General features: G+C 37.1%; 1 protein-coding gene across 2 annotated transcripts in view; it reads left to right on the top strand.

Moving 5' to 3' along the window:
• CYP20A1 (cytochrome P450 family 20 subfamily A member 1) overlaps nt 1–24230 on the top strand; it is a 99457-nt gene extending 75227 nt beyond the window's left edge. The window contains exons 12-14 of one of the 2 annotated variants that reach the window (XR_005058751.2): nt 16469–16560; nt 17621–17710; nt 17860–24230. Coding sequence is in view for 1 of the 2 variants with exons in the window: in XM_037009221.2 (XP_036865116.1) it covers nt 17621–17710; nt 17860–18010 (241 nt within the window). In the remaining variant the exon portion in view is untranslated. The remainder of the gene's footprint in view (nt 1–16468; nt 16561–17620; nt 17711–17859) is intronic. The other variant, XM_037009221.2, reaches the window with a different exon arrangement.
• Nucleotides 24231–26090: the final 1860 nt, after the last annotated feature.

The following is a 26090-nucleotide window of genomic DNA, read 5'->3' as shown; positions in this document are numbered from 1 at the left end:
TCATCATAAATTGTTGTGAACACTTTTTGTGCCAAGATATCCTAGGGAAAAAGGATAAATTCCTAGAAACATAAAACATACCATACTTAATGATGAAGAAATAGAAAAGCCCAACAGACCAAATTATAAGAGATTGAATAAAAAACCTCCCAACAAAGAAAACTCCCCAAGATCGGAGAGCTTTCCTGTGTGTTTTACCAAACAAAAGAATTAATACCAGTCCTTAAATTCCTTAAAAAAATAAAAGAGATGGGAACATTTCCAAACTCATTTAATTAAACCATTACCCTGTACCAAAACTGGACCTGGAGAGTACAAGAAAAGAAAATTATGAGCCAATATCCCTAATAAACAGATGCAAAAATACTCTGTAAAATATTGGCAAACCAAATTCAATAGTACATTAAAAGGACCATATACCATGATCAAGTGGGAGTTACTCCTGGGATAAATCCAGGATGGGTGATTCAAATTATGCAAATCAATAAATGTATACCAATTAACAAAATGAAGGATAAGAATAATACGATCATCTCAATAGATGCAGAAAAAGCATTTGACAAAATTAAACATTGTTCCATGATAAGAGCTCTTAACAAATTGGGTATAGAAAGAACATGCCTCAACATGATAAAGGTCATATATGTCAAGCCTACTACAGCTAACATCATAATGGTTAAATGCTTAAAGCTTTTCTCCTAAGATCAAGAACAAGATAAGGATACCCACTCTACTCTTACCACTTCATTCAACATAGTTTTGGAAGTCCTAACCAAAGCAATTAGGCAAGAAAAAGAAATAAAAGGTATCTAAATCCCAGAGCAAAAGAAGTAAAACCCTAAATATTCCACAAAGAACTGTTAGAAAAAATAAGTGAATATGTGATATAAAGTCAATATACAAAACTCAGTTTGTATCTTTACACTAACAGTGAGCTATCACAAAGAAAAGTTAAGACAACAATCCTATTTACAATAGCATTAAAGAAGTATAAAATATTTAGGAATAAACTCAATAAGGAGGTGAAAGATCTGTATACTAAAAACTGTTAAATATTGATGAAAGTAATTGAAGAAGACTCAAATGGAAAGATAATCTATGTTCATCAATTGGAAGAATTAATTTTTTTTTTGAGAGGCCATCTCATATTTATTGATCAAATGGTTGTTAACAACAATAAAATTCAGTATAGGGGGGTCAATGCTCAATGTACAATCATTAATCCATCTCAAGCCTAATTCTCGTCAGTCTCCAATCTTCTGAAGCATAACGAACAAGTTCTTACATGGTGAACGAATTCTTACATAGTGAATAAATTCTTACATGGTGAACAGTACAAGGGCATTCATCACAGAAACTTTTGGTTTTGATCACGCATTATGAACTGTAAACAATCAGGTCAAATATGAATATTCGTTTGATTTTTATACTTGATTTATGTGTTGATCCCACATTTCTCCCTTTATTATTATTATTATTTTTATTTTTAATAAAATGCTGAAGTGGTAGGTAGATGCAAGATAAAGGTAGAAAACATAGTTTAGTGCTGTAAGAGGGCAAATGTAGATGATCAGGTGTGTGCCTGTAGACTATGTGCTAATCCGAGCTAGACAAGGGCAATAAAACATCCACAGATGCAGAAGATTTCTCTCAAAACAGGGGGAGTGAGGTTCTAAGCCTCACCTCTGTTGATCCCCAATTTCTCACCTGATGGCCCCCCTACGACTGTGCCTGTCTTAGGTTGTTCCTCCCTTGAGGAATCTTACCCATCTCTGGCTAACCAGTCATCTTCCGGGGCCATACAGGGAGATGTAAAGTTGGTAAGTGAGAGAGAAGCCATATTGTTTGAAAAGGTTAGCTTTTTACTTCTTTGCAGATTTATGCCCTGTGGCTTCTATGCCCAGCACTTGTCTCGAGGTATCTTTACCACCTGGAGGAATTTTGATACTCGGTGAATTCGATGTGAGGCACGAATTCTATTTAAGGGTTGTAATTAGGAAGGAAGAAGAAAAGCTATAGAGGTAGTATATGGAAGAAAACATGGGAGGATTGATTATTTCTTTGACATATCTTCTTGTAGAGTACCTTAAGCATGTATAGGTTTTAAACTACCAACTAATTTGTGCTCACATATTAACATAATAGGAATACGGTGACATAAACAAAGCAAATCTATAATTACCATCCATCTCCAGTGAAGCCAGGAAAACCATTTAGGCACCCTAGGCATTTGTGAAAATTTGTCTATGATATGATGGATATTGTACAACTGTACTTGAACAGTCTGAGAGAAATCAGACAAATTAAAGCAGCCCATTTCTGGGATCTGTTCACATCCCATATGTTCTTTTAACCATAGATAGTCTATAGTCATAAGATTTTGGAGTGCTACAACTTGCACCCCTCCCAACTCCTGGTTGAGTTCCAACAGTACAGATCCGGTCAAATTCGCTGTCTCACTGTATGCACATGCCAGCCTAGACATCTCCCTCCTCATTCCAATGGCAAGTCCAGGAAACGGTGGGGTGGATGCAGCCACAAGCACAGCATCGCCCAGATCCCTGTGGAGGCTTTTTGATGATCATCCCCCTGGCACAAGTCCTACAGAGAGTGCTGATGCCAGAAGCTCCTCCTCATATCGTATCTTAGTTCATTTTCTGGGTATCCAAGCTAGGCCTTGATCTTCTGCATAGAAACAAACAGACCCTTTGCCCACACTTTGACATGCCCTCTATACCACTGTGCAGAACTCATTGGAGGTCAGCACACAGGAACTGCTTTTTTTTTTTTATTATTAAGAGAAAGGAATATTATCAGAAAAGAGAACCTCCATAGCTGATCATCTGACACCCTTTAAGTGATCAACATTAAGGATATTTAAAGCATGCATTGATCTTTGATTTACCAATAGTTTTATCCTATCAAGGAGTAATCCCCCTTTTCTTTCTTTCTTTTTTTTTTTTTAATCTTTAATCTACACTTACATGAAGAATACTATGTTTACTATGCTCTCCCCATATCAGGTCCCCCCTAACAACCACATTATGGTTACTGTCCATCAGCTTAGCAAAATGTTGTAGAATCACTACTTGTCCTCTCTGTGTTGTACAGCCCACCTTCCCCTTTCTCCCTCCCCCCCCAAGCATGCTAAACTTAATACCCCCCTTCTTCTTTCCCCACCATCCCTCCCTGACCACCCATCCTCCCCAGTTCCTTTCCCTTTGGTACCTGTTAGTCCATTTTTGGGTTCTGTAATTCCGCTGCTGTTTTGTTCCTTCAGTTTTTCCTTTGTTCTTATACTCCTCAGATGAGTGAAATCATTTGGTATTTCTCTTTCTCCGCTTGGCTTATTTCACTGAGCATAATACTCTGCAGCTCCATCCATGTTGCTGCAAATGGTTGGATTTTTCCACTTCTTATGGCTGAGTAGTATTCCATTATGTATATGTACCACATCTTTATCCATTCACCTACCGATGGACATTTAGGTTGCTTCCAATTCTTGGTTATTGTAAATAGTGCTGCGATAAACATAGGGGTGCATCTGTCTTTCTCAAACTTGATTGCTGCGTTCTTAGGGTAAATTCCTAGGAGTGGAATTCCTGGGTCAAATGGTAGGTCTGTTTTGAGCATTTTGATGAACCTCCATACTGTTTTCCACAATGGTTGAACTAATTTATGCTCCCACCAGCAGTGTAAAAGGGTTCCCCTTTCTCCACAGCCTCGCCAACATTTGTTGTTGTTTGTCTTTTGGATGGCAGCTATCCTTACTGGTGTGAGGTGATACCTCATTGTAGTTTTAATTTGCATTTCTCTGATAATTAGCGATGTGGACCATCTTTTCATGTGTCTGTTGGCCATCTGTATTTCTTTTTTAGAGAACTGTCTGTTGAGTTCCTCTGCCCATTTTTTAATTGGGTTATTTGTTTTTTCTTTGTTGAGGCGTGTGAGCTCTTTATATATTCTGGACGTCAAGCCTTTATCGGATCTGTCATTTTCAAATATATTCTCCCATACTGTAGGGTTCCTTTTTGTTCTATTGATGGTGTCTTTCGCTGTACAGAAGCTTTTCAGCTTAATGTAGTCCCACTTGCTCATTTTTGCTGTTGTTTTCCTTGCCCGGGGAGATATATTCAAGAAGAGGTCACTCATGTTTATGTCTAAGAGGTTTTTGCCTATGTTTTTTTCCAAGAGTTTAATGGTTTCATGACTTACATTCAGGTCTTTGATCCATTTTCAGTTTACCTTTGTATATGGGGTTAGAGAATGGTCCAGTTTCATTCTCCTACATGTAGCTGTCCAGTTTTGCCAGCACCATCTGTTGAAGAGACTGTCATTTTGCCATTGTATGTCCATGGCTCCTTTATCAAATATTAATTGACCATATATGTTTGGGTTAATGTCTGGGGTCTCTACTCTGTTCCACTGGTCTGTGGCTCTGTTCTTGTGCCAGTACCAAATTGTCTTGATTACTATGGCTTTGTAGTAGAGCTTGAAGTTGGGTAGTGAGATCCCCCCTACTTTATTATCTTTTTCAGGATTGCCTTGGCTATTCGGCGTCTTTGGTGTTTCCATATGAATTTTTGAATTATTTGTTCCAATTCATTGAAGAATGTTGTTGGTAATTTGAGAGGGATTGCATCAAATCTGTATATTGCTTTGGGCAGGATGGCCATTTTGACAATATTAACTCTTCCTAGCCATGAGCATGGGATGAGTTTCCATTTATTAGTGTCCCCTTTAATTTCTCTTTAGAGTGACTTGTAGTATTCAGAGTATAAGTCTTTCACTTCTTTGGTTAGGTTTATTCCTAGGTATTTTATTCTTTTTGATGCAATGGTGAATGGAATTGTTTTCCTGATTTCTCTTTCTATTGATTCATTGTTAGTGTATAGGAAAGCTACAGATTTCTATGTGTTAATTTTGTATCCTACATCTTTGCTGAATTCTAATATTAGTTCTAGTAGTTTTGGAGTGGATTCTTTAGGGTTTTTTATGTACAATATCATGTCATCTGCAAACAGGGACAGTTTAACTTCTTCCTTGCCAATCTGGATGCCTTTTATTTCTTTGTGTTGTCTGATTGCTGTGGCTAGGACCTCCAGTACTTTGTTGAATAACAGTGGGAAGAGTGGGCATCCCTCTCTTGTTCCCGATCGCAGAGGAAAAGCTTTCAGCTTCTTGCTGTTCAGTATGATGTTGGCTGTGGGTTTGTCATAGATGGCCTTTATTATATTGAGGTACTTGCCCTCTATACCCATTTTGTTGAGAGTTTTTATCATGAATGGATGTTGAATTTTGTTGAATGCTTTTTCAGCATCTAGTGAGATGATCATGTGGTTTTTGTCTTTCTTTTTGTTGATGTGGTGGATGATGTTGATGGATTTTCGAATGTTGTACCATCCTTGCATCCCTGGGATGAATCCCACTTGGTCATGGTGTATGATCCTCTTGATGTATTTTTGAATTCGGTTTGCTAATATTTTGTTGAGTATTTTTGCATCTATGTTCATGAGGGATATTGGTCTGTAATTTTCCTTTTTTGGTAGTGTCTTTTCCTGATTTTGGTATTAGGGTGTTGTTGGCTTCATAGAATGAGTTTGGGAGTATTCCCTCTTCTTTTATATTTTGCAACATTTAAGGAGAATGGGTATTATGTCTTCTCTGTGTGTCTGATAAAATTCCGAGGTAAATCCATCCGGTCCCGGGGTTTTGTTCTTGGGTAGTTTTTTGATTACTGTTTCAATTTCTTTGCTCATAATTGGTTTGTTTAACTTTTGTGTTTCTTCCTTGGTCAGTCTTGGGAGGTTGTATTTTTCTAGGAAGTTGTCCATTTCTTCTAGGTTTTCCAGCTTGTTGGCATATAGGTTTTCATAGTAGTCTTTAATCTTTGTATTTCTGTGGAGTCTGTCATGATTTTTCCATTCTCATTTCTGATTATGTTGATTTGTGTTGATTCTCTTTTTCTCTTAATAAGTTGGGCTAGAGGCTTATCTATTTTGTTTATTTTCTCAAAGAACCAGCTCTTGGTTTCATTGATTTTTGCTATTGTTTTATTCTTCTCAATTTTGTTTTTTTCTTCTCTGATCTTTATTATATCCCTCCTTCTGCCGACTTTAGGCCTCATTTGTTCTTCTTTTTCCAGTTTCGATGATTGTGATGTTAGACTATTCATTTGGGATTGTTCTTCCTTCTTCAAGTGTGCCTGGATTGCTATATACTTTCCTCTTAAGACTGCTTTCACTGCATCCCACAGAAGTTGGGGCTTTGTGTTGTTGTTGTCATTTGTTTCTATATATTCCTTGATCTCTATTTTGATTTGTTCATTGATGCATTGATTATTTAGTAGCATGTTGTTAAGCCTCCATGTGTTTGTGAGCCTTTTTGTTTTCTTTGTAGAATTTATTTCTACTTTTATACCTTTGTGGTCTGAAAAGTTGGTTGGTAGAATTTCAATATTTTGGAATTTACTGAGGCTCTTTTTGTGAGCTAGTATGTTGTCTCTTCTGGAGAATGTTCCATGTGCACTTGAGAAGAATGTATATCCTGTTGCTTTTGGATGTAGAGTTCTATAGATGTCTATTAGTTCCATCTGTTCTAGTGTGTTGTTCAGTGCCTGTGTGTCCTTACTTATATTCTGCCCGGTGGATCTATCCTTTGGGGTGAGTGGTGTGTTGAAGTCCCCTAAAATGAATGCATTACTGTCTATTTCCCTCTTTAGTTCTGTTAGTATTTGCTTCACATATGCTGGTGCTCCTGTATTGGGAGCATATATATTTAGAGTGGTTATATCCTCTTGTTGGACTGAGCCCTTTATCATTATGTAGTATCCTTCTTTATCTCTTGTTACTTTCTTTGTTTTGAAGTCTATTTTGTCTGATATTAGTACTGTAACCCCTGCTTTCTTCTCACTGTTGTTTGCCTGAAATATGTTTTTCCATCCCTTGACTTTTAGTCTATGCTTATCTTTGGGTTTAAGGTGAGTTTCTTGTAAGCAGCATATAGATGGGTCTTGCTTTTTTATCCATTCTATTACTCTATGTCTTTTGATTGGTGCATTAAGTCCATTTACATTTAGGGTGACTATTGAGAGATATGTACTTATTGCCATTTCAGGCTTTAGATTCGTGGTTACCAAAGGTTCAAGGTTAGCTTCTTTAGTATCTTACTGCCTAACTTAGCTCGCTTATTGAGCTGTTATATACACTGTCTGGAGATTCTTTTCTTCTCTCCCTTATTCCTCCTCCTCCATTCTTCATATGTTGTGTGTTTTGTTCTGTGCTCTTTTTAGGAGTGCTCCCATCTAGAGCAGTCCCTGTAGGATGCCCTGTAGAGGTGGTTTGTGGGAAGCAAATTCCCTCAGCTTTTGCTTGTCTGGGAATTGTTTAATCCCGCCATCATATTTAACTGATAGTCGTGCTGGATACAGTATCCTTGGTTCAAGGCCCTTCTGTTTCATTGCATTAAGTGTATCATGCCATTCTCTTCTGGACTGTAGGGTTTCTGTCGAGAAGTCTGATGTTAGCCTGATGGGTTTTCCTTTATAGGTGACCTTTTTCTCTCTAGCTGCCTTTAAAACTCTTTCCTTGTCCTTGATCCTTGCCATTTTAATTACTATGTGTCTTGGTGTTGTCCTCCTTGGATCCTTTCTGTTGGGGGTTCTGTGTAATTCCATGGTCTGTTCGATTATTTCCTCTCCCAGTTTGGGGAAGTTTTCAGCAATTATTTCTTCAAAGAGACTTTCTATCCCTTTTCCTCTTTCTTCTTCTTCTGGTACCCCAATAATACTAATATTATTCATTTTGGATTGGTCCCATAGTTCTCTTAGTGTTGTTTCATTCCTGGAGATCCTTTTATCTCTCTGTATGTCAGCTTCTATACGTTCCTGTTCTCTGACTTCTATTCCTTCAATGGCCTCTTGCATCTTATCCATTCTGCTTATAAATCCTTCCAGGGATTGTTTCACTTCTGTGATCTCTTTCCTGACATCTTTGATCTCCCTCCGAACTTCATCCCATTGCTCTTCCATTTTTCTCTGCATCTCATCCCATTGCTCTTGCATTTTTCTCTGCATTTCTGTCAGCATGTTCTTGATTTTTATTTTGAATTCTTTTTCAGGAGGACTGGTTAGGTCTGTCTCTTTCTCAGGTGTTGTCTCTGTGATCTTTGTCTGCCTGTAGTTTTGCCTTTTCATGGTGATAGAGATAGTTTGCAGAGCTGGTACGAGTCACCGCTGGAAGAGCTTTTCTTCTTGTTGGTTTGTGGCCTTCCTCTCATGGGAAAATAGCGACCTCTTGTGGCTTATGCTTGTCAGCTGTGCGCAGACAGGGCTTCTGCTACCTCCCCTTTTGCTATGGAATTTATCTCCATTGTTGCTGTGGGTGTGGCCTGGCTGGTGCTGCTCCTCCAAGGTGGTGGAGCCCGGTTGGAGGTGTTGTGGCCGGGAGGCTATTTATCTCCGTAATGGGCCTGTGTCCTCCCTGTTGCCCACGGGGTTAGAGTGCCCAGAGATCCCCAGATTCCCTGCCTCTGGTCTAAGTGTCCTGTCCTGCCCCTTTAAGACTTCCAAAAAGCACTCTCCAAACCAAAAGAACAACAGCAACAATGAGAGAGGAAACAGAAAAAATAAATAAATAAATAAGGAAAAAACACGTAATTTTTTTTGTCCTCAGGTGCCGGTCCCAGGCACCCGCTCACTGGTCCTGCTGCCCTGCCTCCCTAGCACCGGGGTCCCTGTCCCTTCAAGGCTTCCAAAAAGCACCCACGCACTGGTCCCACACGGAAAAACACGCGATATTCTTTGTCCTCAGGCGCCGATCCCAGGCACCCGCTCCCTGGTCCTGCTGCTCTGCCTCCCTAGCACCGGGGTCCCTGTCCCTTTAAGGCTTCCAAAAAGCACTCGCCAAAAGAGAAAAAAAAAAGGGGAAAAACGCGCGATTTCCTCTGTCCTCAGGCGCCGGTCTCAGGCACCCGCCCACCGGTCCCTCAGGGAATAACACGCGATATTCTTTGTCCTCAGGCACCAGTCCCAGGCACCCACTCACTGGTCCTGCTGCTCTGCCTCCCTAGCACCGGGGTCCCTGTCCCTGTAAGGCTTCCAAAAAGCGCTCACCAAAAAGAGAAAAAAAAAAGGGGAAAAACGCACGATTTCCTCTGTCCTCAGGTGCCGGTCTCAGGCACCCGCTCACTGGTCCTGCCGCCCTGCCTCCCTAGCACCGGGGTCCCTGTCACTTTAAGGCTTCCAAAAAGCACTCACCAAAAAAAAAAAAACCGCTCCGGTTTCTTTCCACCTGCCGGGAGCTGGGGGGAGGGGCACTCGGGTCCCACCGGGTCAGGTCTTGTATGTTACCCCCTTCGCAAGGTGCTGGGTTCTTGCAGGTGTGGATGTGGTCTGGATGTTGTCCTGTGTCCTCTGGTATCTATTTTAGGAAGAGTTTTCTTTGTTATATTTTCATAGATCTATGTGTTTTGGGGAGGAGATTTCCACTGCTCTACTCACGCCGCCATCCTAGCTCCGCCTCTAAGAATTAATATTTTTTAAATGTCCTTACTAGTGAAAGCAATTTGCAGATTCAGTACAATCCCTGTCAAAATTTTAATGTCAGTTTTAAAAGAAATAGAATAAATAATCCTTACATTCATGTGGAACCACAAAGACTCAGAATAGCCAAAGCAGTTTTGAGAAAGAAGAACAAAGCAGGAGGTATCATACTTCTGATTTCAAGCTATATTACAGAACTACAGTAATCAAGATAATATGGTGCTGGCATGAAAACAGACTGATTTGTGACACAAAGACACACAGTGGAGGGCCCAAAAAATAAACCTATGCCTATGTGGTCAATTACCTTTCAACAAAGGAGGCAAGAACATGCAATGGGGAAAGGATTGTCTTTCAATAAATGGTGCTGCGAAACCTGAATATTCACATGCAAAAGAATGAAACTGGACCCCTAACTTATATCATGCACAAAAGTCAATTTAGAATATATTAATTCTTGAATTTAAGATCTGAAACCCTAAAGCTCCTAGAAGAAAATATAGGGTGTAATGTCCTTCACATAGGTCTTTGCAGTGATTTTTTGGATTTGACACCAAAAGTGAAGGCAACAAAAGTCATCATAAACAAGGGACTGCATCACACTAAAAAGCTTCTACATAGCAAAGGAAACTATAAACAAAATGCAAAGACCACTTATGGAATGGGAGAAAATATTTGCAAACCATGTATCTAGTACAGGGTTCATATCCAAAGTGTTTAAGAAACTCAAACAACTCAATAGCAAAATAAAGGAATAACCTAATTAAAAATAGGTAGAAGACCTGAAGAGACATTTTTCCAAAGAAGACATAAAAAAGCCAGGGTATATGAAAAGGTGATCAACATCACTATTCAGAGAAATGCAAATCAATACTTCAACGAGTAATCAACTGACATCTGTTATCAAAAAGACAAGAGATAAATGAAGGTGAGGATGTCTATATAAAGGAACCCTGTACACTGTTGGTGCAAATGTAAACTGGTATAGCCATTATGGAAAGTAATATGTAAGTTCCCTAAGAAGTTAAAAAGAACTACCATATCATCCAGTAATGCCACTGGGGAGTATATATATATCTAAAGGAGATTAAATCATTATCTTAAAGAGATTTACATACTCCCATGTTTATTGCAGCATTATTCACAAGTATGGAAGCAACTTAAGTGGCCACAGAAGAATGGATAGAGAAGACATATATTCACACACACACACACACACACACACATATACACAAAGGTGTATTATTAAGTCATGAAAAAGAAGTAAATCCTGCCATTTGCACTACATAACTAAACCTGGGGGGAGTTATGCTAAGTGACGAAAGCCAGGCAGAGAAAGACATGTGCTGCATTGTATCACTTACATATGTAACCTAAAAGTCAAACAGATAGAAACAAGAGAGAAGAATGGTTGTTGCCAGGGACTTTGGGAGCTGTGGGGAGAATAGAGAGCTGCTGATGAAAGGGTGCAAACTTCCAGTTATTAGATAAATAAGGCCTGAGGATCTAATGTATATAACATGGTGACTGTGGTTGATAATACTGTTTTGTACAGTTGACCCTTAACTAACAGGGTTTAGGGGCACTGACCCCCCCTGCACAGTCAAAAATCCATGTAAAACTTTTTGACTCCCCCCAAATTTAACTACTAAAAGCCTATTGTTGGCTGGAAACCTTAATAATAACATGAACATTCAAGTCACACATTGTTGTATGTTATATGTGTTATAGATTCTATTCTTATAATAAAGTAAGGTAGAGAAAAATTTTTCAAATTGTCACAAATCTCCAAAAAATTTTCACAGTGTATTACTGAAAATAATCTACATATAAGTGGGCCCATGTTGTTCAAGGATCAACTATATATAATTTAAATTTGGTAAGAGTAGAAATTAAGTGTTCTAATAACCATGTACACAAAAAAGGTAGCTATGTAATGTGATAAATGTGTTAATTAACTTGGGTGTGGGCATCCTTTCACCATGTGTATGTATATCAAATCATATTGTACATTTTAAATATGTTAGTTTTTCAGTTATCCCTCAATAAAGCTGAAAGAAGAGAAAAACCCTCTGTATTTGAGATTAAATTATTTTTCATTTTGCTTATTTTATTTTTATCCTTGATATTGTGAGGTGTTTTATAAATAATTGGAAAAATTAAGTTTGATTTAATAATTTCACTCATTTGTGGAGTATAACAACAAGCAAAACTGAAGGAGCAAAACAGCAGCAGACTCACAGACTCCTAGAAGGGACTAGTGGATACCAAAGGGGAGGGGTTGGGGAGATTGGGTGGGGAGGGAGGGAGAAGGGGATTAAGGGACACTGTAATTCACAGTCACAATATAGGTAGGTCTCGGGGAAGGTAGCAGAGCATGTAGAAGACAGTAATGACTCAATAGTGTCTTACTATGCTGATAGACAGTGACTAATGGGGTGTGTAGGGGGATTTGACAACATGGGTGAATGTTGAAACTACAGTTTTGTTCATGTGAAACCTTCATTAGATTGTATATCAATGATACGTGAATAAAAAAATTAAGTTTGGTTTTCTTTTAATCTGAAAATATATAGATGTCTTTGGGTAAACATTCAGGGTCTCAATTATGAGATTGTTAATAAGAGGAAAAGCTAATTAAATTTGATATAATTATTATAAAAACTATAATTAAAATATATTTCAAAGTGAGAGGTAATTTATACTTTTTAAAAAGAAATCATTTACATTTGTACCATCAGTGTTGGAGGGTTCCCTTTTCTCCACATCCTTGCCAACAATTGTTATTTCTTGTCATTGGATAGTGGCCATTTTGACAGGTGATATATCATTGTGGTTTTGGCTAGCATTTCTCTGATGATTAGCAATGTGGAGCATCTTTTCATGTGACTGTTGGCCATTGGTATTTCTTCATTGGAAAAATGTTCAGGTTCTATGCCCATTTTTTAATTGGGTTATTTGTCTTTTGGCGTTGAGGTATATGAATTCTTTATGTATTTTGTATGTTAACCCCTTATTGAATAAATCATTTACAAGTATATTCTCCCATACTGTAGGTTGCTTTTTTTTCTGATGTCATTTGCTGAACAGAAGCCCTTAGTTTGCTGTAGTCTCATTTGTTCATTTTTTATTTTGTTTCCCTTGCCCAGGGAAATGTGTCCAGAAAAATATTGCTTATGCTTATATTCAAGAGATATTTTGCTTATGTTTTCTTCTAAGAGTTTTATGGTTTCATGCCTTACATTTAGGTCTTCAGTATATTTCAAATTTACTTTTGTGCATGTAGTTAGGCAGTAATCAAGTTTCATTCTTTTGCATGTAGCTGTCCAATTTTCCAACACCAGTTATTCAAGAAACTATCTTTTTCCCATTGTATATTTATGGATCCTTTATTGCCTATTAATTGACCATATATGCTGGGTTTGTATCTGGGCTTTCTATTCTGTTACTTTGATCTATGGGTCTGTTCTTGTGCCAGTACCGTACTATTTTTCATCAGTGTAGCCTTGTAGTATAGCTTAAAGTCAGGGAGCATGATACCCCCAGCTTTAGTCTTTGTTCTCATGATTGCTTTGACTGTTCAGGGCGTTTTATGGTTCCACATGAATTTTAGGATTATTTGATCTAGTGCATTGGAAAATGCCACTCATATTTTGATAGTGATTTCATTGAATCTGTAAATTGCTTTTGGGAAGATGAATATTTTGACAATATTAATTCTTCCTATCCATGAGCATGGTATAAATTTCCATTTATTTGTGTTTTCTTCAATTTCTTTCATCATTGTCTTAGTGATCAGACTGCAGGTTTTTCACCTACTTGGTTAGGTTTATTCCTAGGCATTTTTGATGCTTAAGTTTTTTTTTGATGCAGTTGTAAATGGAATTGTTTTCCTGATTCTTCTTTCTGCTAGTTTGCTGTTAGTATATAGGAATGCAACAGATTTCTATATATTGACTTGTATCCTGCAAACTGAATATAGTTATTAGTTCTAATAGTTTTTAGGTGGAGTCTTTAGACTTTTTATATATAGTATCATGTCATCTGCAAATAGTGACAGTTTTAGTTCTTCCTTACCAATTTGGATGCCTCTTATCTTTATCTTGTCTGATTGCCATTGCTAGGACTTCCAGTACTATGTTGAATAAAAATGATAAGAGTGGGCCTCCTTGTATTGTTCCTGATTGTAGAGGAAAAGCTTTCAGCTTTTCACCATTGAGTATGATGTTAGCTGTGGGTTTGTTGTATATGGTCCATATTATGGTGAGGTTTGTTTCCTCTATACTCACTTTGTTGAAAATGGATGTTGAAATGTGTCAAATGTTTTTTTCATCATCCATTGGGATGATTATGTGGTTTTTATCCTGCCTTAATGTGGTATATCACACTGACTGATTTATGAATATTGTACCATCCTTTTATCCCTTTAATTTTGTGGTACCCATAAGTTTCATAGATAGTTTTCTAAATATATAAAAGTCTGTATTAAGTTGATGGTCACTCTTTGAACACATGTAAATTGTACTACTTTTTCTTTCTCTTCCACCCTTTATGTATATGATGTCATAATATACATATTTTGTGTACCCTTGACTTTTTTTGTTGTTGATTTTACTACTTTTTTTTAACTTCATACTTGCTTAGTAAGTAATTGGTCTCCTACCTTTACTGTAGGTTTATTTTATCTGATTAAAAACATTTAGGCTTAAGAATATTTCCATCTACAGAAGTCCCTTTAACATATTCTGTAAGCCTGGTTTAGTGGTGATGAATTCTTTCTGTTTATCTGGAAACTTTTAATTTCCTTCAATTCTGAATGATAATCTTGATGGGTAAAGGATTCTTGGTTGTAGTTCTTCCCTTTCAATACATTAATATTTCATGCCATTGCATTCTGGCCTGTAAAGTTTCTGCTGAGAAATCTACTGATAGCCTTATTGAGTTACCCTTATATATAACTGCCTGCTGCTCTCTTGCTGCTTTTAAGATTCTGTCTTTGTGTTTAATCTTTGCCATTTTAATTACTATATATCTTGGTATTGTCTTGTTGGGGTTCCTTTTGTTAGGGTCTCTGTGCTTTTTCAGGACTTGGGTGTTTATTTCCTCCTCCAGATTTATTATTTCTTCAGAGAGACTTTCTACTCCTTTGTCTCTGTCTTCTCCTTCTGGTACCCCGATTCTGTCAATATTGTTTTGTTTGGAGCTGTCATACAGCTCTCTTAGCATCTTCTCATTTTTTTTTTGAGGGGGCATCTCTCATATTTATTGATCAAATGGTTGTTAACAACAATAAAATTCTGTATAGGGGACTCAATGCACAATCATTAATCAACCCCAAGCCTAATTCTCAACAGTCTCCAATCTTCTGAAGCATAACAAACACGTTCTTACATGGTGAACAAGTTCCTACATAGTGAATAAGTTCTTACATGGTGAACAGTGCAAGGGCAGTCATATCACAGAAACTTTCAGTTTTGATCATGCATCATGAACTATAAACAATCAGGTCAAATATGATTATTTGTTTGATTTTTATACTTGATTTATATGTGAATCCCACATTTCTCCCTTATTATTATTATTATTATTATTTTTTTTAATAAAATGCTGAAGTGTTAGGTAGATGCAAGGTAAAGGTAGAAAACATAGTTTAGTGCTGTAAGAGGGCAAATGTAGATGATCAGGTGTGTGCCTATAGACTTAGTATTAATCCAAGCTAGACAAGGGCAACAAAACATCCACGGATGCAGAAGATTTCTCTCAAAACGGGGGGTGAGGTTCTAAGCCTCACCTCTGTTGATCCCCAATTTCTCACCTGATGGCCCCCCTGCGACTGTGCCTGTCTTAGGTTGTTCCTCCCTTGAGTAATCTTACCCATCTCTGGCTAACCAGTCATCTTCCGGGGCCATACAGGGAGATGTAAAGTTGGTAAGTGAGAGAGAAGCCATATTGTTTGAAAAGGTTAGCTTTTTACTTCTTAGCATCTTCTCATTTTTAAAAATTCTTTTCTCTCTCTATTGGTCATCTTTGTTGTTTTTCTTTTCTCTATCTTCCATCTCATTGATTCTTTCCTCTATTTCCAGCAGTCTATTCATTCCCTCCATTTTATTTTTCATTTTAGTTACTGTATTCTTCAGCTCAGAGGCTCTTTTTCATGTTTTCTATCTCTGTTGAAGTTCTCATTGAGATCATCAGTTCTTTCCTCCAGTGAGCATCTTTATGAGTGTTACTTTGAATCTTTATCAAGAAGATTGGTTATCTCTGTTTTATTTAGCCCTCTTTCTGGTGTCTTACGTTGTTCTTTTGTTTGGAACGTATTTCTCTGCCTCATCATCTCTGGATTTCTGTGTTTCTTCCTTTGTTTTAGATAGATCAGGTATGCCTCTTGATTAAGAAAGCAGTGGCTTTATGAAGTAGGCATCCTGTGGTGCTCTGAACCTCTAGGCATTTTGCCCACCAGTGCCTGGTTCTCCTTTGTAGTAGAGCCACAGTTGCTGTTGGTTTGCAGTATCTGGTCCTCATAGCTGGCCTCTGCATGCCCTTTGTGTGCTGGAGGCCCTTCTGCTTGGATTTGTTGTGGGTGGGGCTACCGTCTGCCTGCCCTTCAGCAATGGTGGCTGCTGCTGAGCTGGGCAGGCTGGGCAGGGCACATGTGTATAGGATGGCTGCTGGAAAGCTGAGTTGCCAGTGAGGGAGATGAAGAGCTTGTGCTGGCTCCTGCAAGTGCTCCAATAGTTGTGTAAGGGATGGCCAGAAAAGTTGGGAAAGCCTCCCTTTACCTGCCAATCTGCAAAATTGGGCTCCTCCTGGGCTGAGCGGGCCCAGGAGCCTAGGTGTGGTAGGTGTGTAGGGAGGTGCGCAGTGGGGTTGAGCTGCCAGAGAGGAAGATGGAGATTTCAGAGCTGGCTCCCATACTTGCCTTACCAGGTGGACTGAAGGAGGGCTCGGAAAGCCAGGAATGTGTCCTCTCTCCAGCTGCCATGCAGCAAAGTATGACTACTGCTGGGCTGAACAGCCAGGTAGGTAGTTGTGCAATAAAGCACGTCCAGTGGCTGAGCCACAGTAAGGGAGATGGAGTGTTTGTATGTGGTGCTGGCTCCCATGGGCACCTGACCTGTTGGGTTGAGGGAGGGCTGGGGAATCATTATCCACCTGTCCTTTCTTGTAGAGAACTCTGTCCAGTCCCCATTCTTATCTTTCAAACTACTGCCTCTGTGTTAGGTCTCAGCGGAACCGATGGAACTTGCCTGTCGTCCACAAGTGACAGGAGTGGCCACCTTTCAGAGTGCTCCAACTCTCCCTGGTGTTACGCCTGTTAGTCACCAAAACCCAAAGCAATTTGGACTCGTGTTCCCCGAGCAGGTCTCCAGGGCCAGGTGTGCAGGGTTCCTGAGTACTTTTACTCGCCCTGCTCTGTTCCTCTCCCTCCTCCTTGTGGGCTGGAATTTGGGAAGGGATTGAGTCTTGATCAATTGCGGCTCTGCCACTTTACCCTTTTCTGTGTGATCTTCTCTTCTTCCTCAGGTGTAGGTGGTCTGTTCTGCAGTCTTTAGGTCATTTTCAGTGCTAGTTGTATTTGCTCTAGTTGCTTCCTTGGTTTGTACATGGGAGGAGGTTACCACTTTGCCTCCCCACTCTGCCATCTTTTTCTTGGTGTCTCCAGTTCTAACAAATTTTAATTGAAGAGTCAGTATAAGATGCTTCAGATATTGATCAGATGGTCTTTTATAACAAGTTTTGAACACTCTTAAATTTAAGTATTCATTATGTGATTTTTGTATGATTTATCTTTATATCTCATGAAATGTTATAAACCCATGTTATAATTTCATTCCTGCTGGTCCAGAGAAATCTTTCTTGCATCTGTTGTTTAGAAATAATAAACTAAGCAGAAAGATATTAAATATATATTCAGTAATATTTGCGAACATAATAATGGGTGAATTTTAAATATAATGCAACATCAGTTTCTCCTTTTGTTAGTTTTTAAACTTTATTACACTCCTTTTTCTTATAGTATAAATATGTAAAATGCCAGTGGAGAGCTCTGTTGTGATTAATCCAAAATCTTTTCTTTAGGTTTGATCCAGACCGGTTTCATGATGAATCAGTAATGAAAACTTTTTCCTTGCTTGGATTCTCAGGCACACAGGAATGCCCAGAGTTAAGGTGAGATTATAGAGAAGGTAAAATAAAAGGAAAGGTGTCAGACTCTATACTTACAATTCTGATGATCACTGTTAATGAAACAGTGAACATCTATGTAATTAAAATGTAATTGTTAATCTTTAGTAACCAGTCAACTTTCTTCCTGACAGGTTTGCATATATGGTGACTACAGTACTTCTGAGTGTATTGGTGAGGAGACTGCACCTATTCTCTGTGGAGGGACAAGTTATTGAGACTAAGTATGAACTGGTAACATCATCCAAGGAAGAAGCTTGGATCACTGTCTCAAAGAGATATTAAAATTTTATACATTTAATTTTGTTGAGGAAAATAATTGTTTAGAAAATCTATATTGAATCTTTTTATAAACCAAGTATCATTGTGTAATATAAATAACTGTAACTGTTACTCCTTCATTATATAAATTTGGATTTTCTTAATTCATGATACACATGTATGCTTATATCAATGTGATAATTTTAATGGGAAGCTTTCTACTTTTAATATTTGTTTAATCACTTTTATGTCATTATTTTTAATGTTTTTTTTAGTTGATGTCCAATATTAGTATTTTTGGAGAGAGAAATTATTTTGCACAATCTTGGGGATCACATTTTCTACTTGTTCATAAAAGAGAGACATAATCCTAACTCCTTTTCATATATCCAGCAATTCACCCTAAAGCAAAAACAAAAGGGACTTACTAGAATTTTATTTCTTTACTAATATTTTTAATTTTCTGAGTGTAAATTAGTTTGTATTCAATCATCGTTGTTAGGGGTGAATAACCTATTGTGTATTTGCTATTTTTATGCTTCCCCAGACAATCATGTTCATTCCATGACTTATATATACAAGGCTCATCATTTTGAACAGTTCTGAATCATTTGGAAAATAATATAGTTTATTTCTTTATGTGCTTTGAAGTGCTCCTCATAGTCAAACTGATATTGAGGCTTGTCTCTCCTGTTTTACTGGAAATCATATTAGCACTATATTACTCCACTAATTCTCATTTGTGGAGAAAACAGAGTTCCTAAATTTGTAATTTATTATTATGTCATATACTAAACTTAATGAACATATGTGAGCTCTAACCAAAACCCAAAATCAAATTAAAAAAAGAGAAAACAAAGATGAGTGAAAATATTTGCAAAATATATGACTGAAAGGGGTAGTTTACATATTATGTATGAAGAGCTTATACAGACTGGCAAGGAAACATACAGTAGATAAATGGACAAAGGGTATGAATAAGCAGGTTTTATAGAAGGAAATAGCTAATAAATATTTAAAAAACAGTATCAAAGAAATATTGGGGTTATTTTTAAGTATCTTTCAAAACATACTTTATTACTCATAAGTTTTATATTTAATAATTTTTTTGATAGCATTGTATGTTAGTCCTCCTTTTTGGTTACACTGTTCTTGAAGATTTCTTTTTTATAAATACATTTTGTTCAGATAGCAACTGAAGGAAATACGCCAAATGCAAATAGGAGAGGAAGAAAAATGATACATGTTTGCAAGTGGGCTTATTTTTGATACTGCTGAATTTCACTTGTACTTGAGTTTCAAGAATGTACCCTAGTTATTGAGCTATTTTATGCTGTTTATGGTCTAATAGGTAACACTTTAGTTGGAGTGGTTAACAGAGTGCTTAAGTGGTTAGATGCAGACTTTATTTCTGACAAAAATATTTATGGAATAATTTAAATTATAAAACTTTAAGTGAAATGTATTCTTAGTACTTAGCAGCATGTTTCTAAAAAGTCCTGTTGTTAATTTATTCTCTCCTACCTATCGTTTTCTATAGTTTTGTATATGGAGAACATCTTCATTTGTTATCCAGGTATCTTGACTGGTTTAGAAATAGGCTGTGAAAAGTTAGAGTAGGCAATTGATATGTAAACTGAATGTCAATAAAGTTAAATGAGGTTAAGTGGAATTTTAAAGTAAGCAAAATCTGATCAGCAATGATCAGGGCACAAAAAGGAGGCTGAGCCAAGAATCAGGGAGTTGGCATATGGCCAGTAAATGAGGCAATGTATAATACTAGTGATGATTGGAATCAAGGAAAATAGAGGATAGAAGAATCAGCTAAACACATTTCATCCATACTTATATGACTAAAGCCATTTAAAAATTATCTTCTTGAGGATTTTTAGAAAATAAAATACTGCTAATTATGTATAAAATAAGTTATCCATTCACTATTGTTCCTACTTGGCTCTTTGTATTTATTAAATGAAGTTTTAGTGACACTGATGGCTCATAGCATGACTCCAGCAGGGCTGTTAAATTTTGTTGATTTTTGGTTCTTTTAAACTAGCTCTTCATTTTTTTTGATCTGCATTCTTTTTGATAGTTCAGAAATCTATTGTTAAAAACATCAGCATAACAAACACATGTTTTATGGAATGAAAGGGCTCTTCCATACTTGGTGCTAATAAAATTCAAGGCAGAATTAACTCTGTGCCTTTGTTTGGGAAAAATGAAAAATTCGCATGCTGTTTACCTGGCCCACAAGTGTTCCATTCTATTCTTTAATATGAAGTCTATCTTATTTATAGACTGTCAAAATCTGTTTTCTGTATTCTTGTTTCTCAAAATAGTTTTTATTTTAAAAACAAAAAGTTCTTTTTTTTAAGAAAATTATATAAGTTTATTTCCTATAGAAAAAACCTAAATACAGAAACACACACACACACAAAAAATGTTACAAACCAAATACTTTTTATACCTATTTCATTTAGTCATTAGGAGCCACAGGAAATCAGTCCCACTACTTGAAGTTAGCCAGTGTCAAGCTTGCTTCTGAGGTAGATCTTGTTCCTTTCTTTTTTATCCACATATAATTTTTACAGACATTACACATAATATTCTCTTCATTTTCTATTTACAAACCAGTAGCATTTTCTACAATTAGAACATTAGTATTCTTCTTACTCAGAATGTAAACACAGGTTTTTGTTATCCTTACTTTTTCTCTCCTTATTTCCCTTCTCAGATATTATTCATTTCAACTTTAGAATTGGCCTTATATTTCCATCCATTCTATCAAAAACAGTTATTTGTATATCTAAGTTGCTAAAGTCACAGGACACTGAGGTGTTACAATGAGCATTTAAGAAATGGAACTCCTCCACTGTCTAAGAAAACTCTTTAGTATAATTAAGTTCAAGCTGAAATGGCATTTCAACTTTTAAGGGAAAATCTTAAGAACTTTCTCATTGTTTTGGGCTCTGGAGCAAACAGATTAAGATTCTTCCCTGAAGCCAACTTTATTTTTTTCTTCAGATCCATAAAGAGGACTGTTAACCTTTAAGGTGCTCTTTTTTCACACATGGTTATGTTGACAGGTTGAAAACTGCTTAAAAAACACAATTCTATTCTTAAAACAGGACATGACCAGTAGCATCAGAGAGTAGCTTGGTAGCTGTGAGAAGATAGCTCTGAGAGAAATGGACACTATTTTCAAGGGCTGGTTTTTATAATGTCATCAAATTGATACTAGTGACCTTATGTTTCTTCTTAGCCAGTGTTAGGCTTGTTTCCTAAGTTATAGGTACAAAGGGAGGAGTTGGGTGGTGGGGGGTAATATGGCAACAAAGCAGTTACTGTCACTAAGGAAATTAGAGGAAATCAGTACAGCCAAAAGGCTTAATAATACAGTGTTGCTTTGAGGACTTGTGAGTGACCTGCACTGATAAAAGGAGTGAAACTGAAACTGGTAAAAACTGAATATAGAATTTGGGACTGAGATGAGCATTCGTTATAAATCAAATACTTTATATACCTATCTCAGTTAGTTTTTATAGCATAACAGTAGATTCTGTGACAAACTAAAATACTTTTTTATTCCTTCTAAACAAATGCAGACAAGTACTAGCTAAGAAAAAGTAAGTAAAAGATCTAAATTTCAAATTATCCTAATATCTTCAATGGTGTTTATTGGTATACTTTGTTTTTATTTAAGAGGGAATCAGCAGTAGTTTCAAATGATGTACTATTCATAATAGCTGAAGAAAATGATCTAAAAAGTATTGAATCTAATGCCTAATCAACCATGTTTGTACTGTTTAAATTTTTTGCTGTTTCCACATACTTTTTTTTATGTATTGCAATCATAATGTCTACTTTTCACTTAATGAATTTTAAACATATTCCTTTGTTACTTTATTATTGTAAGGGCTTTGGTGAATAGATGTTTTTTTGGTTAAACTTTTAAAATAGAAATCAGTTTAATGTTTAATGTATATAATTTTATGACAGTGAGTGAATGGATAGCTACAATTTGAGTTGGGAACCATTTTGCAAAACATTCAGGCAATAAACAGAAAGGCAGGAAAGGACATTCCTTCTTACAGTTCTACCTCCCATAATTGGTGTAGGTTGGTTGCTGTCTTTCTAGAGAGTGGAAATGGATCTTCTGAATAGCATGTGATAAAGTGCTGTGAACAAATAAGTCATAAATATCCTGCTTGGTAGCTTAAACACACACATGCACATGCACACATACACACACACATTTATTTACACCTAAAATACTTGCTAATGCTTGTTTCAATTTTTAACACAGTTACATCCCCATTGTACCTAATCATAGATAAAGTGTAAAGTGCCTGTTTCCAAAAAGGCAATCTAAGTATTTTTGAATGAATTAAGTCATTGAATTTTTCTGTGCATGTAGAATAAAATTAAGGAAATTACTGAAATTACTTAATAGTTGACAAAGATTTCCAGATAGTCAAACTACCCTGAAAGCTACCAGTACTTTGTAATAATGCTATGTAACCCATTACTGGAAGTATTTAATATGTTGTGTGGACAGATTTCAGTGGTGCCTTTATTAGATGTGAACATAGATTTATAATAGGCTATAGTTACACAAAATACCAAGCAAATAGTTGGTAGGCCAGTAGTCCATTCTCCCCTGTGTATCTAATCACTAGATCATCATTAAGCTAGGAAATGTTTATAGATCAGTTTTTTTACCAGGTTATTGAAAGCATTATTTTCCAAAGTGTATCTTATGGAACACTGTCCTGTGAGATACTTAGAGAAAAAATTTCCATGATCATTTTCATTCTCAGATTCTCTATACTATATTGTCCCTCACATATTTATAATACATATGAATATATTATAAGTGCTGAGAAGTTCTAGTATGAAGGAACCTATTGTAACTTGGCATAATACTTAATGTTCCAAAGGTATTTGATGAAGATAGCCTTCTTTTTTTTCAGTTATACATATTATCCCATAAAACCAGTATTTCATGGAAGTAGTGTTCTATAGAGTAGAACCCATTTTGTCCAACATGATCTAGAGACAAAGAAACATCTGCCTTGGCTAGTTCCTTGAATAATGCGTGGTCCAAGATTCACTGGACTAGGAATGATCATAGTCTTAAACCATCTGAATTCCATACTCCAAAGAAATTCATATTCCCTTACCTCTACCTCTTCTCTGTCAGAGCACAGCATCCTCTAGCCCTGCTGAAGTCTTTCCTATAGCCCTGTCCTGGCTTTCATTCCTATCCAAAGAAACGGAATCTATTTAGTATGGCATCAGCTTTTTATTAAACTCTAATGCATGCCAGATCTTATGTTGGGCACTAAGGATATAGCAGTGGACAAAACAGACATGATATCTGTTCTCTCCCTTCTGTGCTTCACCCCAGGAGGGAGTGCTGCAAAGTCTCATGTCCCAAAGTGTAACCTAGGACTCAGAGCTCTCTAGGTCCTGGGTTTAGAAGCTGCTCAAGGCCCCTTCAGGTTAGTGGTGAAAGGAACACAGGAAGGAACTCAGAGATGACTACATGACAAAGAACATAGGCTTCGGTTACAGGTTGTAGTGGGAGAGGAAGTACAAATAACAGGAGCCAAACCCATTATTTTTGCTATTTTTAGTGTATGAGCAAGAGAAACTAGGTATCTTTTCAAGGACTGTTAGGATTGATGCTAAATGGGAATACTGGAGAACTTTCACAGTGAGAAGAAACAAAGCTAAGAATTGGTTAGACTAGGTTAAGGAACAATCTATAGTCATTTAAATGAATCATTGCTTAATTATACAGCATCATTAGGTGTGTTCAACTTTCATGATTTGTTGCTTGTGTTACAAGGTCATCATTTAATAGAGAATTGATTTTTAGAGCTTAAAAGGATTGTAGAGATTATATGGCATAGCCTGCCCACAGTTTAAAAATTTAGAAGGAGAAGCAGCCTAGGGCTTCTGGGAGCAGCAGACTTTCACTCTGCATTTTTCTCATATCCTTCAGAAAATATGTGCTTAGAACTATGCTGCCATTTTAGTTAAAGGATTTTGTTAAGCTTTCAGGTAAGTGTAGATTCAGAAAGAATTGGAAAATTAAAAAAAAATTCTTGATACAGAACCTTTGAGGGAGATGCAAATGTGTTTTGAATGTTAAATTTACTTAGATTTAAAAATACATATCTTCAAGCAAAGTTGTCATGACAACCTTTCTTATGTGTGTATAAATTTTATGTCTGTCTCTTTGAGGTTTTTCATCTTTCCTAGTACAGGGTTTAATGACAAGAATTGGGTACTATGGTATCTTACTATCTGCATGGTGCCCTGTGACACCGGTACACAGTTTTGTGGCATTACACAGTTTTTGGGAAATGCCAGTCAAGCAATAGGACAGTTCTGTAGCACAATGATCCCACCAAAGATAAATGGTATCTTGTTCTTTCCATGATCAGAGACTGATCTGGTATCAAACGCAAGATGAAATTTTGGATTGAAGTTGAACCATGAGTGTGTTCTAGCAAGCTTGGGAAATTCGGGACCAAATCTCTTGGTTAGCCCCCAAACTGAGACAGCCTCCCTAGGATCCTCTAAATCTAATTCACAGTTGATACCGAAGAATGACTGAGAACCACAGGAGACTCCTCTGTGATGGCCAGGCATGCGCACAGAGACACCCCAGAGGCTCCTTCTAGCCTGAACTCTAATCCAGCCATGTTTAGAAATACCATTATCAGACTGCACTTCCTGTTACCTCTTCACTTCAGATACCCTATCAAGCTCTATTTTGCATGTCAGGATGCAGGAGAAAAATAGTAGGACTGTAGAGTCCCAAAGTTTAGGAGGAAGACATTCTCATCCTCAATTCTGGAAATATGAATTAATTAAACAACGGAGTAGGGAGTAGTTACTGGTACCTTTTGGTAATAGTAACTATGACCTTTACCTAACTGTTTTAACGTAGGTGTCTGAAATTTTGAGATACTTGGTAAAGAGCTATACTGGTTTGAGTTTTATATTTTGGTTTCTCTGTGGTACATTTTTAAAAAATTAATATTTGTGTTATTTAAGAATGCCTGAAGACAGTTAATTAACTAACTTGAAGTCAGTTAATTTGTGTTGATTCAGATTCATCTTTAAATAGACTTTGTAATATTGTTACATTTAAGAAAATCCATGGATATTTCCTAATACAGTTTCTTTATATAATGGGGAAATTTAAGCTGAAAGAGGTTATTTTGTATGGAAATTTGCTCAGGCTAATACAATTTTTTTTTTACATGTTCAGAATATGATTTCTTGTTACTCTCTAAACGAAGAATTTTTTTAAAAGGCCCCCTCAGCAAAAAAGAACTGGCTAAATTAGTGTATGTGCTATTAATAACTAAGGATAATACTCTCCTAAAAACAAAATATTTGAAAACAGGTATCCCACAATCCATTCTGTAATTTTGTAAAGGTTTCTGAGTTTATCTTTATTGTAAGATATAATCATGCCCAACTACATTATTTGTGGGGCCCAATACAAAAATGTGAATGACTTGATTTCCCCTTTCATGGGCCTTTTCTTTCAGCCTATAGTGGGTGAATATCCCCCAAGAGATTGAAATCTCAGAGCTAGGACACATTAGATACCTGGATCAGGAGTGGCAAGAGAGCCCTGCCCAGTCACCTAGTGAAGATGCTGTGGTGTGACCAGCCCAAGGCAGGGATGACTGCTTGTTGCCCTGCCTCAAAATGCTACAGAGCAAACCACTTGCGGGACCTCAGGCTCCCCACTGCAGGGTGACCATGGCAGAAAGTGGGCCTCCCTCATTAACTTCCCTCCAATACAATTCTGTTGCTGTTCTGAAAAGAGAAGCTGCAATGTAATCAGCATGGATGGGGAAAGGGAGGCAAGGAGGGGCCCAGGAACAGGGAGCTGATCACTAAGAACCATGTGGGGAAACAAGGAGTTAGGCTGCAAGCCCCTGGTGCATGCTCCATGATTCCATTAGACTTCATTTATAAAACACAAGTTCAGAAATAAAATTTTAAAGAATTTCACTACAGATAGGAGTAAAGATGGCGGCGTGAGAGGAGAGACAGAGGCTTCCTCCTAAAA

The sequence above is a fragment of the Manis javanica genome, chromosome 12 (assembly GCF_040802235.1).
Source record: "Manis javanica isolate MJ-LG chromosome 12, MJ_LKY, whole genome shotgun sequence".
Lineage (NCBI taxonomy): Eukaryota > Metazoa > Chordata > Mammalia > Pholidota > Manidae > Manis > Manis javanica.
This window is presented reverse-complemented; position numbering and strand designations above follow the sequence as displayed.